The sequence below is a fragment of the Cheilinus undulatus genome, linkage group 4 (assembly GCF_018320785.1).
Source record: "Cheilinus undulatus linkage group 4, ASM1832078v1, whole genome shotgun sequence".
Classification (NCBI taxonomy): Eukaryota; Metazoa; Chordata; class Actinopteri; order Labriformes; family Labridae; genus Cheilinus; species Cheilinus undulatus.
This window is the reverse complement of record NC_054868.1, coordinates 30,944,763-30,965,319: the sequence shown is the minus strand read 5'-3', so window position 1 is coordinate 30,965,319 and position 20,557 is coordinate 30,944,763. Positions and strand designations below refer to the sequence as shown.

Here is a 20,557-nt window from a genome sequence, read left to right as displayed (position 1 = left end):
AAAGTGTGCACTCAAGATCAGCCAAAAACGTATCACAAATAGACTTGAGGGGGGTAAAAGTACAACAAAATTACAATAACAATGTCGTTTGCTAAGATTAGATGGCACCAAAGAGTCCTTGGTTGGTCACATCCACTGAATCTGTCTGAATGGGTTGAATATATTTGACCCAGTTGGTCCCTATTTTAACAAAAACATCTTGCAAACAAAAAGTAATCCTTTCCATATCATTTACAATGTCTATTCACTCCTGTATCGTGGGGAGATTAGAAAGCAATCACTGTCTGGTAGTAGCTTTTAGACAGGATGAGGTAAATATGCTAAAAATTTATTTTTCACTGCTGCTTTTTTGAAAATCTACATTTCCTAAAAATAATGTGGTAAACTGCAGAGGTATGCCTATTTTGATGATAGTTTTCAAAAGTTTGATATTGCCACACTTCTTCTGAATGCAAAATGGAATAAAAGTGTTCAGATATTTATCATACAAACTAATAAGAGAGCTCATTTGTCGTATATAATAGAGATTTATTATGCAGCTTTGACATGGGACTCAGATGTGCACAGGGTAAATACAGTACACCATCAGAGTAACATCGCACTAAAACCACTAGAGGCCACTACAAGCCCTGTCCGTAAGACTGCACAGATGGAAGTATGGTCCATGTAGAGCAGTCTTACTGTCTTCAGCAGGTTTTAGTAAAGCTTTTTATTTCAACAAAAAAACCAAACACAACTATGACTGTTTTTCTTTCAACATAATGAGAATGTATTTTTAAATACATCTGCTTCAATAGAAAAGCGTAATAAATCAAGCAGGTTTTTTTCCTACTTTATTCCTGAAAAACAAAAAATTGAAAGTAGTGTTATAGACATTTTTGGAAAGGCTATGTTTAAACAGATCTTTGTTCTGTATTGTGACTGATTTAGCCTAAACACATTGATGCAGCAGTAACATACAGCTTCAGTTTGCTTCACATTAGAGTAGGCTAAACTTCCTAGCGCTACCTCTGCCACTTTGTCTGTTTCTATTGTGTTACATTTAACCCTGTTTCTACCTCCTAATTATTGAATTCTACCTTCTATTTAGCATCAGAGGAGCAATATTTAATTTCACTGAGTACTTGTGTATGGTTGAAATGACAATAAAGACAACGTCTCTTGGAAGTTTGCACTGACTGCTACAGAGACCAGCAATTAGTAGTTTCACTTTGGCCAAATACATTTTGTAGTCAAACTGATTTCTCAAAACAAATCACGCACACACACAGACAACCACACAGTCAGATTAAGAGCACTAGTTTTAAGGCCCTGACCTCTACATTCATCCTAATCTCTCATGTTTCCTGCAGGTTACTTCTAATCACTGTTAATTATTTTGGCTCAGAATGCACAAAATAAATGCACACACGCCGGCAAAGTTACACACACAAACATTAGCAGGGACAAAGAAAGATGCCAGTATGAAAACATTAACCATCAGTGGAAATCCTGAGCCAATTTAAAGTTAGCTCTTGGATTTGAGTCTCTCTGGGGTAAGTTTAACCAAAACAAACACAGAATGTACTCACAGAAAATGCATGTGTGCTGCTTCAATTCAAGCCAGTTCTTTTATTGTTGAGTTTATTAATCAATAATATGTTACATCCAATAACCTGCTATGTAATTTTTTTGTTTTCATTTGCACATTTATAGTAAGAATGCATTGAAACAATACAATGTAAAGCAAACTTGCAGAGTGTAACAGAACATAGAGTAGGGGAAGGGTGTGTGGATTTGAGAGATATATAGATTGTAAGCAGCATGAGTTGGCGCGTAAAGATGAACTCGCTGGCCCTACTGCTGTCTCGGGTTTCCTCCCAGTGTCTAAGCATTTAGCCGAGGTTGGCACAAGCTGGCCATCACGCACACACATGCACGCTTTCAAACAAACATACACAATTGTATGCTTTATAAGGTGCCCACCGATGTCATGGCAACCCCATATCCTCAGCAAGAGGGAGGATGCTGGGTGCCAAAAAAATGCCATGGTAACTTTTTTTTTCCAAAGTCACGTTGCCCAGAAACCTTTGAAGCTTATTAAGTGAAACCAGTAGGGAGAAAACGGACAGAGAGAGAGGGAGAGTTGGAGAGAGAGGGATGGGAGTGCGTCCTGTTCCAGGGCCAAAGTGGGTCTTTGTTTTAGGGAAAGGAACATTGTGAACCTTTAGTGAGGAGGCACAGCTAGCTCGCTAATGGCGCAATTAATACGTTTTTACCTATTAAAATATTACAACTCTGATACCAGGATGGCACATTGTTGATTTGTTAGAAAATAGTGAAAAATGATGCATTCAAGCGCATATTTTCAGCAACTTTGAAAGGTTGCACTGGTCTGCTAGTTGGCATTACATGCTGTTGGCAAGAAGTGGCTAATGGGCAAAATTGGATGGAGTAGAGAGTGTGTGTTTGTGTGTGTGCCTTCTAACATTTGGCATTTAAATATGTGTGTGTGGTTGCATTTTTACTCATAATTATTTACCTGTATGCAAAGTGTGTGAGTGCAAGCTTCAGTGTGTGCATGTATGTCTTTTTTTCTGTGTGTATTCACAGTTGTGTTTGTGTCGTTTGTGTGTGCCCTCGCTGTGTAATTAAATCAGTCCATTTCTCCTTGAGTTAGCTTGCGGCGCCAGCGGTGCTGCCCAGTGAGACAGTGTCGGGGTCTGCCAGTTTCATTAGCCCTGATGGATGACCTCATGACAAGCATTACACTCACCTACACTTCACATAGAAACACACTCCAACTTTGGATGAGTGGAAAAGTAAATGTGGGTGTGTATACATTTGCCTGCATGTGTGCCAGCAGGGACAGCAGCAGGAATATTTCATTTCATACCCTTGTGCCCTGAAACTACTACTATGTGTGTGTAAGTTTGTGTGTATTTCAGTGTTGTAATTATGTGCACATGTGAGCAGCCTGCAATTACCTGTTCATGTTTTTAATCATATGTGTAAGTATGTGAGTGTGAGGGAGTACAGTGTGCAAAGAACCATTGTGTTGTCCGTCTGTGTGTGACAGCTTGCTCTGCGCATGTCTGTGTGTACTGTGTACACTGTGCACCAGGGGCAGGGCTCGGCGCTTAGTTAGGATTTTTGGTGGCGATTTCCATATTGCCTGGGGTCATGTGGGCACTGTGCCCACTCCCGGTGCTGTGGGTGCCCGCTGAGGCGTGGGGAGATTAAAGCGGGCGCACGGTGCCACAAAGGGGCCTGTCTAGTGCTTTTTAATTCCTCTAAATTAGGGCACCATGCCAAGGCAGCTCCCTGCTATGGCAAACACTCCATAACTGGCACCATAACTACTGCACAGCAAGACACACAGACAGAGTGAACGAGAGAGAGAGAGAAAGGGGCTGAAGAAGAAAACATTCCCTCACTTGCTCTTTCTCTCTCCCATCCCTGCATACTTGTAATTAGCAGTGTGTAGCCTTTACTAGTTTGAAAGGGGGCAGTGGTAATGACAAGGGTGGAAAGTAACTAATTCCAACCACTCAAGTTGCTGTAATTGAGTGGTGCAAGTATTTTTTTTAGAGAAGTGTCACTGTATTTTACAAACATCCATTACTGAGTAAAAATAACTAACAGTCACAATGACAAGGTTCTAGCTTTCTGTCAGCGACATGAAACTGTCCAGTAGTTTGACTTTGATGGTCCACATGATGGTCTATTAGTTTAAGGCAGTTGATCAAGTTTCAGTTTCAATTGCAATTTTGATTTTGAAAATGATGGTGATTAAACAATTACTGTGTTGCATGCAATGTTGCACTTGTTTTGTCCATAGGTTGTGTCATGTAGTAAATGCTTATCCATTGTTATTCAATAATATTTTTTTGTACATTTGTTTTTTTGCTTGTTTTTTCAAGTTATAACTGTTTAAATTTCATAAAGTAGTTTATCAACTTTTAAATGCACATTTGTACAAGCACATTTTGTGCAAGCAATGAGTAATCATTCATTCAGTCATTCAAACCTTTATTTATTTTGGCCCATGTAACCTAGTTGTTAGGTTGCACCCCATGTACATGGGCGGCCTGGGTTCAAATCCGGCCTGTGGCACCTTTCCTGCATGTCTGTTCCCCAGTGTCTCATCCCTATTTCTGTTATATCCACTTTCCTTCTCTATCAATCTATCAAGTGTAAAAATGCCAAAAATATACCTTTGAAAAAAAAAACTTTATTTGCTCTCAAAAGGACATGGAGGTTTCCCTCATATCAATACTGTCAAGATTCCATGTACATTAAAACTGCAGCACAATTTCACATGGCATCACAAAACAGCTGTTGCATTTCACCTCTGTGTCTACTCAAGTAAAGGTATAGAGTATTTAAATTATAGATTACTTAAAGTATTGTGGACTGAGTAGCTACAGAGGAGTATAATGGTAAAATGTGACCCTTCATTATTGGCAAGAACAATAAGAGGATAAATTTCCAACCAGGTTGTTCAGGTCAAGTCACACCTCTATAATAAAGTAAAGTACACAGCAAAATTGAGTGTTGATTAAACTTGCATTGTTGGATTTAACACTTAAAAAGTGTCTGCATCAGTCCATCCCACATTAAGCTCAACTACACTTTTGAAGTTGTTACAAGTGTTACAGTATGACAGAACTGCAGTATCTCTTGAAAATCTATGATAAGGTGGGTCTCCTCTGGGAAGAACAAAGCAGAAAGTCAACCTCATAGTAAGGTGATGCATACTGATAAAGAATAACGGCTATACGTCCTTTAGGATAACAGAAAGTCACAGACGTGAACTTGAACTAAGTGGATAACTTCATGCATGTTGCAGATGTGCCTCACATCAAAACAACAATTACCTACCAGGAACATGACCAAAAGAAGCCCATCAGGGATCGCTGAACAACAGGAGACATCGAAACACATAAAACACATAAAAAACACATGTAAACACTCTGCCCAAGTGCATGATGGAGAAGTCCGCTGACACCTCCCCACAGATTTGGACAGTGCGAAGACCAATTGAGTCTACAGAGTTTAACTAACACTGGCAGATCAACACTGTCAAATAACACCAAAACTGAAGACCATTTCACTATCTTGCTCACTTAACTGGAGTTAAAGTTACACTTTTAATGTTAAAATCAACTCAGATACCAACACTCCAGTTCTTGCTGTGTACAACAGCTGTTATGGGATGTGGTGTGGAATCATTCTCCCACTGTGTGCTACTGTGTAGTCAACAGAGGTGGAAAAAGTACAAGAGTATTTTACTCAAGTGAAAGGATAGTTATTCTGATTAAAAATTACTTCAGTAGAATAAAAAGTACTGCTTTCAAAATTTTCTCAAAAAGTAGAAGTCCCCAAAAAACTACCCAATTACAGTTCTTTGAGTAAATGTAATCAGTTACTTTCCAGCCTTGCTACTCAGTACTTTGAGTAATCTTTAAATGTTTCACTTTACTTGAATAGATTTTAAAAAACGGTTATTTTACTTTTACTTCAGTAAATTTTAACCAAAGTAACTGTACTTTTACTTGAGTACAGTAGTCTTGTATTTCTTCCACCTCTGGTTGATGATCAGTCACTCTGGTCATTTTCAGTGCGTTCACATGTGATGATGTCAGAATCAGCAGTGGAATGTGTTTGTGAGTGTGTGTGTGTGTGTAAATCTGGATATCCTAAGGGCAGTGGCACATCACTAAAGTAACAGTAGGTGGACACTTGGTTGGTATTCGTGTCTGTGTCTTTGCATATTTGTGTGTTTATGCCCTCAGGGTAGTGGCATGCTGCTAAAGGGCCAGTGTACGGACACTGGGGTGTGTGTGTATGTCAGGTCTCTGAGGTGTTTTCTCTGTCTGCTTCATCCAAATCCACTTTCTGAGGTGCAGCGTTGGCATTGGTACATCAACTCACAGTTCTGCCAGAGATGGCGTGTTCGTTGTAGGGTATGTGATACCTTTGTTTCATGTTGTATATTTCTGTGTCTGATCTGGTGGTTTAGTACTGTCATAAAACAAAGGTTTGTACACTCCTGCGCCTCCATGAAAGGGGGTCAGATTTGACCAAAACTGAGGTAGGCACCAGGCCTCTTCTTTGTCTTTTTACTACTTTAGTTGTCTGTGTAACACTCATTCAGGCTTTGGTCAAAACATGCAGCACAAAGTGTTTGTCATATGATTCAACACATCGGCTGAGAGAATATTTTGTGTGCATCTGTTTGTGCGTACATGTCTGCATACAAACGCCTGTGTTAATCCCAGTCTCTCTCAGCATCTGGAGCCTCGACACAGTTTAAAGGGCTGGCTGTGTCCGCACAGAGCCGGGCCAGTGCTCATAACAGACACACACACGTATACAAACGAATGCATACACACACACACACTGAGCTATCTAGGGCACCAGAAGGCCCAGGCGACGCCAAAGCAGAGGCTGCCCACTTTGGCACCACGAGGTGGGGCTGCGCTGGCGCTTTGGGGGGAGAGAGAAATGGCAAGGGTGTGTGGTAAGTGCTGGAAAAGGGGAGGGGGGAGAAAAGGGGGAAATGATGGGTGAGGGGTGTATGTGTGTGTATATGAAGAGAAGGGGGGGGGCACCTGGCATCTGATAATAACCCTGGGAAAACACCCATTCCCTCTGAAGAGGAAGGTGCAGAGGGAGGAGGAGGGTGTAGTCTGTGTGAGAGAGACACAGAGTGCGTGGTTTTTATGTGTGAGAAGATTTGGGCGTTGAAGGCATCAACTCCAGTCTTCTAGCGGTCCATCCAAGTGTTCGTATGCTAATGTTGTTTCAGTTGTAGCTTTGGAGGACAGGTGCTACTTTTCATCCATAGCTTGGCATAGAAGAAGAAGAAGAAGGAGAAGAAGACAAGTTTCCGTCTTTATCCCACCTCAGACTCTCTTTTTCTCTCTTGTCTGTCCCTGAAAAACCTCTCCACCTTTCCACATGGATCATACTATAAAGAAGGAAACTTTCCGGACAAACTCAAGCACAAACACATAGCTGAGAAAGAGGACTTTAACCATCTCTTGATGTCATCTACACACACCCCTAAACCCCCCCACCCCTTCTATGCTATCCCCTCTATGTAGCACCACAGATGCCCATGTTGCCCTGCAACAGCTGTCTCACCATGTGCCCTACCAAGTGTTGCCACCCAATGGAGGGGAGAGGAAGTGAGGAGGAGGTGGGAGGATTTGGGAGGGATGGGGTTATGAATATTAATTTTTTGTATTTCTTTAAAGAGAGCTTTTCTTGTTTTTCTGGTGGACATTTTTCATTCTTTGTCTTGATTATTGATGAGTAAAATCTCTTTCTATTCTCTTTTTCTGTCTGTCTGATTGTCTTTCTCTCCCCCCCCTCCCCTCTCTCATTTGGTTCTGGATTGGGTCGAGGTGATGGCCGGCGCCCATGTCCCCCCCGTCGGTCACAGGAAGCCCCTGGAAAGCAGAGCAGAGAAGGCGGGAGCGTGGGTCCGAATGGCCTGGTTCCTATTGGTGCAGCAGGTTAACGACACTCGAGGTGACCAGTAACTATAAGAGGGATGCATAGTAACAGCGGGGTATGAAGAGGGGGTATTTTCAAATGCAAACACTGGTCTAACAAGTCAGGTGCAGGCTCCAGATTCTGATTCCAGCAACAGAACAAAATGGAGGGACGGGAATGGTACTGCCGCCATTTTGGGGCAAAATATTTTGAGTATGCGAGCCATGTTTCCTTATAAGTGGTTCAGACTGCGGTGTAAAGCCACAGCAAGGAAAAAAATGACCTCACGCATCATTGTTTGTTTGCTAAAAAATCTAAAAGCGCAAAATTAATGAAGAATAAACAGTTTATTTTTGCCTTGTGTGATTTAAAGGTGCCACTGTCACTGCTAAGCCACTGTAAATATCCTGCTAATTACTGAAAATTTGTTCAAAGACTGACATCTGTGCTCACAGAGAAAGCCATACCTGTGACTTTCATTTTTTATTTCTCAAATTGGAAAAGTAAAGCAATGAGGCGAAAAAGATGCCAGGCCAGATGGATCCAAGAGAAAAAGTACCATCCCGAGAAAACCGATGCCATATAGTCTTCCCCTGAGGTCTTCGCTCCACGCTAACTAACCAAAGAAGTGGAGAGCTGGAGACGCCCAATAAAAGAAAACTAATAAAAAAGTATAGGAAAAAGTATGCGAAGAGTTGTGAGCGAGTGTGGCACGGCACCCTGCTTGTGTATTTGTTCATTTAATTTTGAAGGGATGAAAGCAGACAGGCATAAAGAGGGGCAGACGTAGAGAGATCACAGCATCGTGTACCGTATTGGTGGGTAGCGTGCCACACAGTCTGCCTCCTAAAGCAATAAATCTGAAACAGCATAATAGATAAACGCAATTCAGAACACAAAATACCCTGCGAGGGAAAACTAATAAAAAACGGAGTGATTAAGTGGAATCAGAGCTCTTAGGCAGTATCTGGAGACGGGAGCTGTCGCCATACAAAGACCAGAGCGGGCCAACACGACAGATGAGAGAGCATAGGGACGGGGGGCCGAGAAAACGAGGGGCTAAAAGCAGAGGGAGCGAGAGACAGATGATGGAGGCGAGGAAAGGAGGGATGGAGGAGAGAGAGAGGGAGAAAGTGAGGGATGGATGGGGCAGCAGATCAGAGGGAGCCTCTAGTGTGTCTTGCTCTCCCTTTAAAGGAGAGCCAGGAAAACAGATTAGGAGTCGTCTTTTCTCCTGGGGGAGCACACACACACTACACTCACACACAACCTCCATTTAACCGCCCTCCTCCTCCTCTCCTCTCCTCACAAACATAAAACTAACTTTTATACTTCCCTGACCTGCCCGGCCCAGAACAAATCCACCCGGTGCTGCAGTTGTCCCCGCTTGTGGAGTGGAAAAGGTGGAGACACAATGACAGCAGTTTAGATGAGCTCACATCAGGTCACGTTTGCTGTTTATGACACAAAGAGGAGTGGTGTCAGGGAGGATCGGCCTGCTTCAGAGGGAGGTGGACACAAAAACACAGTAAAGACACGCACAGGCCGCGGTGTGTCACTGTATCCTTAAGAAAAGGTTTCATTCCTCCTATTTTGTCTCTATTTGAACCATATTTAAGATTAATAGTGGCCATAATAGCTGTCAGAGCTGCTACAAAAATCAAAATAATGAGTGATCTGTTAATTTCTACAATCATTTATCAACATTGTCCATTTTTTATTATGAAGTTTTAGGCTCAGAATAAAACAAATAATGTGATAATAATGCCCGCCTCACACCTCAGAAATAAAGAATACAAAGTCAGTATTTAAAATGCCACCAACATGGCATAAGTAAAATTCCTTCATGAGAGAATAATATGTATGCTAGAGTGTATACAAGTAACTGTGAATCCTGTCAAACAAGCAATATTGAGAAAAATGAATGACAGTTTCAGAATGAGTTGCTTGGAATTTAATATTAATTTATAATCATAAAATACAATTATAATAGTAGTAATGATATTAATTATTGTTATGATTATTATTATTATTATTATGACAGCTTGTCTTGTAATCTTGCTGTTAAAATGGGGTCTGATTTTAAAACTGAAGTTGTGCTTTTACAGTTTGCGTGTGTGCGTTTGTGTTTGTGTGTGCATGTGCCAAGCCTAATGTCAGCCATTGATAAACAAAGACACTTGTGCACACATAACTTTAGCAAATTTCTTGGAAAGTGGAGGTCTGCGCTCAGAGAGACAAACGGCTCGTCTCGCTCGCTCGCTGCTCGTGTTTGACTCGGGCTCACAGTCTTTGTCGCTGTTTTCTCTCAGTTAAAAGTCTAGAGCTTCACAAAGCTTTAAAACCACGGAAATAGTTCCCAACAGTTTTACACCAAGTATTTCAGTCCTTTAGTTGAACATTACAATTTAACAACTCTACATTTCAATGTCAATCCCTGCTTTTAGAATGTTACTTAGAGATGCTGCAGATGTATTAGAAATTGCACTGAAACTATCAATGTATTTACCAGCTTTTTAGCTTAATATTACCATTTGATTATTATGAATAATGCATTAACAAGGTAACAGCCTGTTAAGGCAGCAAAGGATTACATTTGAGCTTGTTTCAACTCCTTTACCTTTACTTTACAGAAAAGGTTGAGTTAATGACAATCCAATCGACTTTCTAAACGCTGGTCTCACACCAGACCAAACTGTGATGTCTTGAATTATTATCAGGGAAAACATAAATCAGAAGTCTTTAAACAGCAGCGATATTTATTTTTAGCAATGCACTATGAGTATTTTTATTTGATGCATTTTATACTTTGACTCTTCTACGTTCAGAGTGATATATTCTTTGTTCTCCACAAACTCTTGTTGAAAGTTTTACAAATTCATTTAAAGTATGAATAATTATTGAGATAGTAAGGTGACTAAAAACAGGGTAAAAAAAAAGTTGTGACGATGATCAGGTGCTCTCAAAGGACAAGGGGACAGAGGTAAAAAATATGAATAAATAAATGACTGTGAACAATTCATCGTATAAAATGGAGGTAAAAACTGAAAATCTAAGGTACTCTGACGTAATATAAAAATACGTCATTAAACAGGTCTATGTGTCTTCATCTGAATTTTTTTGTCGAAACGCACAGACGCATCCCTGAATAATAAAGTGGTTTAATTAGGGACGCACAACTGGATTTTTGCTGAGATCCGATATGCCAATATTTGCTATACTGGAAAAATAATTTTTAATCGATATCGATACCGATCCTTAAACCTTCAGTCACTAAATCACACAATTTAAATTTTTGAGGCCTAACAAATTGACAAATTTCAGTCATTAAAACAAACTTAAGATGAAAAATTAGAAAAAGATTTCAGCTGACGTACGTCTGTTGGTCTACCCTAAAACTTAATTTCACTGCCATTTTTACTGTGGACTTTGTAAATTACCTGAACAGGCATTTATTTGTATGTATTTTTACTTCTGGTCCCTCGTCCTTAAGGAGCACCTGATCCTTGTCAGATCTTTTTCATACATTTAATTTTAACCCTGTGTTGAACTCACCTTACTCTTGGTAAAATTATTCCTGTTAACATATGAAATTGTGATACAACAAAGATCTAAAGCTGTCAAACAGAGTAGGTGAAGTAAAAATTCAATATTTTATATCATATTTGTTGAGGAGTAAGGTAAAAAGTGCATTGGAAAAATACTCCAAAAACATTGCTTAAATGAATGTGTTCATTTGATTGTCTTATCATCTTTGCTGTTAAGTAAAAGACATTTGATATTTGTTTTTCCTGATGTTAATTTCAAAGTTCACGGCTCACAGCTGGTGTGAAACAAGCCCTTAGATGAAATTGCCACTAACTCCACGCAAGGATTGTTTCACCATAAATCTTTGACAAATAATAATATTGAAATGATAATGACTTGTTAATTCAAGGAAGTTTGGTTCAAGTCAAGATACCAGTGCATGTGTCGACAGTTTAAGTTCAAGAGAGATGGTTTTTCTTGCTTGCAGGCCAAAGCAGAGACAAATACACTTTATTTTAGATCATACCTTGATTTTTGTGATGAAAAATGTTTTTACCAGCTGTGACTTGATAATTTCCATAATCCTTACTGAATTGAAACCACTTTCATTCTTTATTACATTTTGTAAAAATAGATCTGTTCCCTGTGAATGAACTTAGGTCTGCAAACACTTATACATGCTTTCGATAAGTTGTGTAAAGGCATAGCAAATTTAAAACAGTCTATTATATTTACAGTTATTTTCAGGTATTCATAAAAGGCTGATTATTCTCAGAATAGGTGTGCTGTCATCAAACCCACTCAACTCACATATAAGGGAAAGAAAGGATCAGAACATCATTTTGTGGATGAGCATACTGTTTCTTGTCAATCATCAGACATGTGCTCATGTTTGTGTGTGAATCAGTTGTTATGTGAAATATGGACTCACCCTTGACAATTTAAGACTGTACAAGCTTTAATTAAAACTAGTAAAATATTCAAGACATCCCTGTGGCGTATAGTGGACTATACACGTACCATGTTCTCTTCCTTGGTCTCGTTGCATGTCAAACACCAGTCTCTTGTTTTCACAAATATCCTCTCTCAGGATATTTGCTCCTTCAGCTTCTGATAGGACAAAACTATAAATTAAAGATGTTTTCCCATTGAGTTAGTCCAGCATCATTTTGGATTATTTTCAACAGCGACTGACCAAATCAGAGCCCATCAGACCGACATGATTGTATTTATGTGTGGGAAAACTCTCCTGAAGGAAAGTGCTGGTGCTAAAGTGCTGGTGCTCAGGATGTGTAGGTTAAAAAGTCTCCATGACTCTGCAGAGGGAATGTGCTCGGCTGGCAGCAGCAGTGTGAACATACTCCACCCTCCATCCCATTCTGCTGTGCCAGGCCCGGGCATTCCTCTCCCCTCCAACCGCCGCTTCTTTCTTTCTTTCTGTCTCACACAAACACACACATACGCACACACTTTCTCTCCTTTTTTGTCCCTTTGCAACTTCAAACCAACTCTTTCCTTCCTTCCTTCACTACTCACATACATTTCTTCATTTCCTTTTATGCTTCCTTTATTTCCCTTCCGTCCTTCCATCCCTCAGCTGCTCTCTCATTGGGGTTTATTTGCATGGCAGAGCGTAAAGGATGCAGACAGTGCGAGCTGGGCCAGCAGAGCCCTCCTGTGTCTGTCCAGGCCCTGGGCTCAGATTTGTAATGCTACACACACTCGGCCTTGCAGGGATAAAAACGTCGGCCTGATTTGCACAAAAAGAGCCTTGTTGATTTTTCCTTCCCTTTCCGCTGCTTATTGCACTTTTTCTTGCACAGAGATGCAGATTTCTCCAGGCTGTTTTCTTTCAGCGAACAGAAGAAAAATATAGTTGCACTGAGTTTGATGTATGGTTTTCAGGCAGGGTATATTTTTGTATTAATTCTCCCTTGTCCTGGCTGCAGCAGAGGGCAGACAGGGAAGACCTGGAGATAGTGTAGCACAAGTCAGAGAGAAACAGTGGAAAGACAGAAGCTTTTGATTTTAACGTTGTAGAGTTGTTCTACAAAATTTTGGCATTGACATTGGCCTAAAATGAGCTTAATCCAATGGAAAATAGTCAGTCTTTTCTGTTTATCAGCCATATTTACCTTTCTGTATTTGTAATCAAGTCCTTTATGTAATCCTAGCTGGCCCTTGCAAGTTAAGCACCTTTGCAAATACTCATGAACGGTCTACATTGTGAAATCTCAGCTGCTATTCTCTTTTGCTAATTGTATCCCTCATTTTTCCCTTAAAATCAAGGAGAAAGGTTGAGTTAACATATTTTTGTTTTACCAAGATTTGTTCAGTCTGACAAGATCAGCTATCGTTTTAAATATTTTGACCTTAACTGACCCCAAGTTGTGTTGCGTTAGTTGAATGCACTGTTGAAAGCCGGTATGAAATATTAATCTGTTGGTACAAATTTAGCATCTAAGCATTTTAGGTTAAGGACAGCAAAGGGAAACACGTTTTATTCTCACAAACCGTCAATTTAACAAAATTTTGAGTTGTTAAGGGGACATGTTCTCCCCATAATGTCTTAGAAAATACATGAGATGCCACCTTATTTTCTAAGCCAATAAGACACTTTAATATTTAACCAATTTTGCATATGGCTTTTTAGTTTCTCCGTTTCTTGTTAACAAGAGTCATGCCATTATTTCATTACTCAAGTTACCTAGTGCTGTCTTTAAAATGGGCATTTATCTCAGAGTCTCTATTTGAAATAACCTCAAAAAAGTTACTCACTCAAGAATAAGGATTTAACATTTCCTTAGTCATCGAGTCACATCCTCACCTAATAAGTGACTTCTTTTTTCACCAGGTCTGCTCTACTCAGGGATCTAAAACTGATCATTTTAAAGAACAACTTCCCCTGATTCATTTTAGGATTTACAGACAAGTGTTTAGGTCTTAGAGAAAGTCCTTCCATGTTGTCTAAACTCTGCCTGTCTGATCCCACAGCGTGTCTCCCTCTTCTCACTCTTGATTCAGAGGCATTTGTTGCCCACATAACGGTCGGTCTTTAAAACACTGTGTGCTATCAGAGCCACTGTGGTCTGCAGTAATGTCTGCTTTAAGGAGCTGTGGTCAAACACAGTACTCAGGGCTTTCGTTAACCAAAACTCGGTCTAATTGACGTTTATATGCTGCCTTTTTTATTTTTGGAACTTAAAGTTGATTTATTTTTCTATTTTTCTCTTCCAAGAAACATTTAAAAGGTCCAAGACTCATTTACTTTCCTGTGGCTTTTTCGTTTTTTATTTTATTTTGATTATATAAATCATGGATTTATGACCAAATTATTTGACTGATTTAATTATTTTGCCCTGTATCCACTAAATTCAGCCATCTAATGGCTTTCATGATTTGGATGCCATAAAGAAACTATTTTAAAGGGAAAAAATGTTAGATTTAGAGCAGCAGTCCAGATTTTCATCAGCATTATTTTAAGAAAAACATGGAAATTACTGCCTGACTGAAAGGAGGTCAGCTTCTTTTCTAAGCATATGGTGCAACAGCATCACGGCATCACTTTAATAATTATTCAGGCCACATTAATAGACAAATACAAGTGGCTTATTCTATGTAGCATAAATGATTCAGGCTACAGATTTTTAATGAGCATTTTTTTAAACCAGAATTTTTATTTAGATTTTTTTTTTATTCCATGCGTTAATTATTTATAATATCACGCTTATGTTGGCTATTAAATAGTTTATTGTTTAATTGTAGTTTAAATTAAAGCACAGTTTTCTATAATGTTATTATTATTTACCACTTCGTAAACTAAAAGGGGTAATTTTGATATTTAAGAACACAGACACTGTTTTTTTCATTTATTTTTTACTGCGCAGTTTTCCCACACTTGTATCACGCAGGTAAATACACTGATAACGGTGTGTCTTTTTGCCTTTATCTTTTTCGATTTACATAAAAATTGTGCGACTATTTCGGGGAATAAAAATTTAAAAATGACAAAGCCTTTAGTACATTGAGAGGTGTTAATTCGTTTGTCAAATTAACACCTGTATGTCTTTATAAACATCTGACCATCTAAAAAATATGTCTCAACAGAGCTGCGCAATTTTTATTTGGTTTCCGACAACCTTTACTCGATGCTTTTATTTTTCCGGAAGTGGTTTTGTTAGCTTAAACTTGTACTGAGTGCATGCGGCCTGCTCTGACTCCTGCTCCTTTTTTTCCCCTCGAGTTGAGCTCACTGTGCGGTCTGACTGTAAAAACTGTTGTTTGCCACTTAATTAAGGGTTAAGAAAAAATCGTGTCGTGGGATTATTCGGGGTTTAAGAGGCACTTTTTGGTGTTTTTCCAATCAAACTGGTCATCCTCCAAACAGGCCGGTGGGCACGCGCGAGCTCGCCATCCCAGCATCTGTAATCAAAAGAAAAGAAAAAAAGGAGACGAGAACTATTTTAAATCTTATTTACTTTATAAAGTAAATAATAAAGGGGAACGGTATGAGAAAAAGGTGATGAAATTTAATCAGTTTGATAAAACAGATGAATAAAAAATCGATAAAACAAGAAAGGATAAAAATATGCCCTTTTTTTGGGTCCTGGTAGCCTGTAGTGGGTATGTGCGTTAGCCCTGCGGGATGCACAGAAGGTGTAGACCTCAAAGCGGGAACACGGGTCCTAACCCGGCCTCCTTACCCGCATGTCATTGCCCGTTCTGACTCCACAGTTTCAGTCTCTATCCAGCGTCCTGTTCTGTCTAAGGAAAGCAAAAAGGCCCCAAAATAGATCCTAGATACTTAAAACATTTATAATATCAAATTATTATTGTTGTTGCTGTTCTTAGTGAAGGTGGTAGTAGTTGGCTTGTAGTTGTAGAATATATTTAATAAAAGAAGTATCAGACGGATAGCATTATTAGGCTATTAGTGGTAGTAGATGGCTGCTAGATTTAATGTTATTACTACTGTTGTTATTGTTGTCAGTAGCCTATTATTTTAGTTGTTTTTATTATTATTTTATTTATTATTTTATTATGATTATTATTTTATTGTTGTTCTGAGTTGGCTCTAGTAGAAGTAGTAGGCTACTAGCTTAGTAGCAGTCGTAGTATTAGTAAAAATGCTGTTAATTTCAGTTTCATTCCTACAATGCTTTTTTATGTTGAAATGTTATTTATCAGTAATAATCCTTATGAAATTATTTGTAACCCTACTGTTAGAAATGTGTGTCCATCATTATTAACTTGTTACTTCAGCATGTTGTATTTTTCACACCTTATGACCAGTGTTCATCTTATAGCTCAATAATAATAATATAAATCACAATTTACAAATAAATGAAAAGAAGTTGATCATGTGTGGGAGGATTTAAATTTAGATAGGCTATATAATATTTCTGCATCAATCAAGTTAGAAACGTGCAAGAATAGTGGACAAAACAATAACAAATGTAATGTATAGAGAATAATGTTTATATATGATTTGTACCCGAATTAAGTGGAAATGGGTCAACGGGAGGCTGAAATGACGTCTAATTATTTTAATGAAAAGGTAGGCTCCACTTCTGAACTTTCTGTGAAGTCTAAATCTTCTTTGTTGACCTGCGTCACTGACAAATGTGAGACATCACCAGTGTTAGGCCTGTCTCTTTAGCTAAATAAAGGAGCCGTAGATGACTTTTGTACACCAAATGTCCTCCCCATCGCACACGCATATTAAAGCTCAGTTAATCATCCAAATTAGGCTGAAACAAAAACTTGAATCACAAATTCAACGGCAGATGAATAATTGATGAGGCCAAATGTGTGGGGAGGTCAACCTTTAATTATTGATCAGGCGTCATGTTGGAGGAATGTCATTAGAAGTCTGATTTAAAAGAAGGACGGATAACGACACACGCACTAACACTGAAAGCACAAACATTTGCACGCAGACACATTAAAGGTCGGCAAGGGCGCAGATCGACTGGCTGAATGTCCACATGGAAAATCAGGAAGAGGATATTTATTGTGATGTGACCTTGAAAATGTGCTTGGGTTTATTATAAGACAAGATCCAAATCAAAACTGGGTAGATTTGGTTAATCTTTCAGGACATGTGCTGAAAAGGGGTCCAGAAGTCTCCAAATGCGTTTCTCTGCTTCACTGATGCAATTTCAGGGACTATTTTGCGCCATTTCCCATCTTGGCACCTTAGTGTCCACACAATCCTGCTAAGTTGATTCATTACTGTTAAAAAAAGCAAACGCCTTTCACTCAGAGGCATGTCAAACTCAGATCTCTCTTGGTTTAAAACTTCTCTTTGTCTCTACCTGACCATGCCAAAGTGTGTTACCCTGTCGCCCCATACATGCGGACTTCTGCTCTTACAGTCCACACAGCTGAAACATTTGACATAAAAATATCTGCGCATTCTCTGTTCTGGACTTATTTCCCCTAAGTCACATGTTTTATGGCTTACAATATGTTTGTAGTCTGTGATATCTCAGTCACATCTAATCCTGTTGCTTCACTGCGTCACTCTGCTGGAAACTCAGTGACAATCAATCTGTTAGTAAGGAGTGTAAAGTTAAAGCTGTCTAAATTCCTACACCGCTCCAGTTATGATGGGAATATTAACGGATTACATTCAGCCTATCAAAACCTCTGCTTTCATGTACCCCCCTGACCTCACTCACCTATTTGATTGACACCTGACAAAGTTCTTTCCACAATTTTACGCACGACACCGCAGAAATGTGTCGATCTCATTCTGACTTCCTTAAATGAACCCACTGACCCGTTTGTGTCCTGATCTCTGCCCCAGATTGCAGCATTAAAAACTACTTAAATCGACCTGGGAGCAGCTCGGGTCGTGCCCGGCCGTGCCCGCTGCAGTGCCACTCTGAGACCTGTAGGTAGGAGCCAGTGCAGCCCTTTAATCCCCGCCGTCCGTGATTTAGCCCCTGGTCCTCCTAATTCCTCCTAAAGCCCCAGCTGCTCCCCTGGCCGCTGCGCTCTCTCCGCGACAGCCTGCACACCGCTCACTTTATTAATAATTCACCTAATAATTCAGAGGCTCGACGCTGCCGGCTACAGCAGCGTAAACAACTGCCCTAATTTACTGTCTAGGATATTTGGTGTGTGTGTAAACAGGTCGCGCGCTTTGAGGTGAGCTGTTTAGTTAGTGGCTGGTATCCGCGGGGAGGGAAGAGCGGGCTGCGTGTCGTCGCAGCCGGAGCGCACGGACAAGCTTCAGTTTTACGCACAGAGCCGCGCCGAAGCCCGTGGAGCGACTTTTCCACGCCGCCGCTGTGCAGGCATTCTGCTGCAGCGATCTGAAAGAGAAGAAGAAGGAGAAGAGGCAAAAACGCAAGCTTCTCTTTCATCTCGTCTGCTTTGAGGAGGAGGCGGCAGCGAGGGACCAGGGGTGTCCCCCCGTTTTGTGTGTGTAACACACCGCGTGTGTGTGCGGCCGTGTGTTTGTGTGTGTTTGGAACAAGAGGAGAAGAGAGAGAGAGAGAGATACGAGGGTAAAACAGATCGGACGCGCCGCGCAGGAGACAGCCGCTTTTGGACACGTTTTGAAGACACAAGCTGCCCGACTACAAGGTCTGCACGCGGAAAAAATATAAAACAGAACTTACTTTGCATCACCTCTGCCGTCCTTTATTCTCATCGTGCTACTGATTTGATTTTGGAGTTTTTTTTTTTTTTTGGCGTCTCCAAGTTGTGCCGCTGAAGGACGCACCTCGGGACTTTGACGCAGACGTCTCCCTGCCTTCTTGCTGCTGGACATGGGCGCATCTGAGGCCACACAACGGTAGACGGAGGGATCGGAGCTGCTGTCCTGCTTTCCTCCTATCTCTTGCAGAGTGGACCCACTTTTGAAAGCGCGTGTTTTTTTCCTCAGTCTGGGCCTAAGGCCGACTTGTTTAAAGGTCCTTTTTTTGCTTCCGGCAACAGCGAAAGAGACCAAGTCTTCCTCCCTCAGCCCGCACTCCCTCTCTCACTTTTTTGGAAGCTGAACTTTTAAAGGAAAATGGGGCATTGAGAGGGTTTGGCAGATCTCCCCACACTATAATGGTACGTGCTGTGTAACTCAATAGTTCCCCTCTGTTGGCTCTATAGGGTGAAGTCTATAGGACTGAAAATAAACCAAACATCGCTGTGTTTAACTGAAGCCCTGCAGCCTTTTTGGGCTCCTAACTTCTTTGTTAAAAAATCTGCACTTTGTTTGAGACGCGGACTTAGAGCTGGCTGTGGAGTTTTAGGCCAGAGATGACTATACAACACACCTGTGCACGCGAGTGTGTGTCCAGTGTGTGTGTTTGTGTTAGACAGAGAGGGAGGGAGAAAGTGTGTGTTATGTGCAGCAGCTTAAAACCATGTTTGCATCATAATTTGGATCACTATTACGCATATTAAAATCGATAAATATTTAAAAGAACGTGAAGTTTGACGCACATCACATGCACCTTAGCAATGTGATTTAATGCGGATAGTAAGCTGAATTTATTAAAACGCCTTCTACTAGTCTACAATTATTTTTCCGACGAGGATCAGGGAAATATTCCTCTGCTTTACAAATGACTGCTGTTGTGATTTATTTTGAAAGAGCCTCGCTGCTTGCAGTATGAGGGCTGAAATGTTTGCGGGCTTTTTGAGTGAAGGCTGCAGTTTCTGCGCTGCTCAGATCAAACAGAATAAAACACACGTGAGAGCACAGACCGAGGAGAAATGAAAGGATACAGGATAGTATGTGGAGATAATGATGATGATGATGATAATGATGATGCTCTGCTCCATCCTCCACCTTACACCTGTGCTGGCTGTTATCTGTCTGCCGTCTTTTTAATTTTATTTTTATCAATGGACACTTAATTTTGCGTAGTTGATGACACTTTAGAGCGACTGCAGGGAGGAGGAGGGAGAGGTGAAGAGACACACAGACCGTCTTTGTGCCCTTAGATGTACAGACTAGACTGAATAATAGAACTTGCATTTATTAAATTCAGATAAATCCAAAACAGGAATTCTCTTCCTGCAGCTTCTTTGTGATACACACTCTGATTTTTACTGCAGGAACCTTAGATATTACTGCACTCTGTAGCTTTTTCTCAGTTAAGGATTAGTCAGTAGTTATCACATATTTGAATAAATGATAAATAATGGTTTAAAAGTAAGACCTGCATTATAATTAATCCTCATTATTGACCCAAGAGATGACTTCAGAGCTGCTATCATTTTGGATGCCTTTTGTTTGATAATTTACCATGAGCTCATTGTTGGTTTAAGAATGAACTGAACAAACATCCCGAGGTGAGGCGCGGATTGGAAGATTTTGTGGTGTAACATAGGTGTAAATCTGTGTAAGCCCGAGCACAAATTATTCCGATTTTATGGCCGGAAAGAAACTCTTAAAGCACTGAAAATGCATTTCTTTAAACCCTGAAGTTCAGTGTGCAAATTAGTATGAATACTCTGAAACAATGATTGAATTGTCTGCTGCGGACAGAGCTCAAGTTTTAGACCTGGTGATGAAATTTAGTGCCCATAG

General features: G+C 40.2%; 1 protein-coding gene across 10 annotated transcripts in view; it reads left to right on the top strand.

Annotated features, from left to right (window-relative positions):
- LOC121508239 (nuclear factor 1 X-type-like) overlaps positions 1–20,557 on the top strand; it is a 165,944-nt gene that overhangs the window by 16,793 nt on the left and 128,594 nt on the right. For 9 of the 10 annotated variants that reach the window (XM_041784961.1, XM_041784954.1, XM_041784962.1 and 6 more), the window contains exon 2: positions 7,395–7,521. In XM_041784961.1, the coding sequence (XP_041640895.1) occupies positions 7,411–7,521 (111 nt within the window). In that variant the 5' untranslated portion in view covers positions 7,395–7,410. Of the gene's footprint in view, positions 1–7,394; positions 7,522–18,199; positions 19,084–20,557 lie in introns of those variants that run through there. The other variant, XM_041784953.1, reaches the window with a different exon arrangement.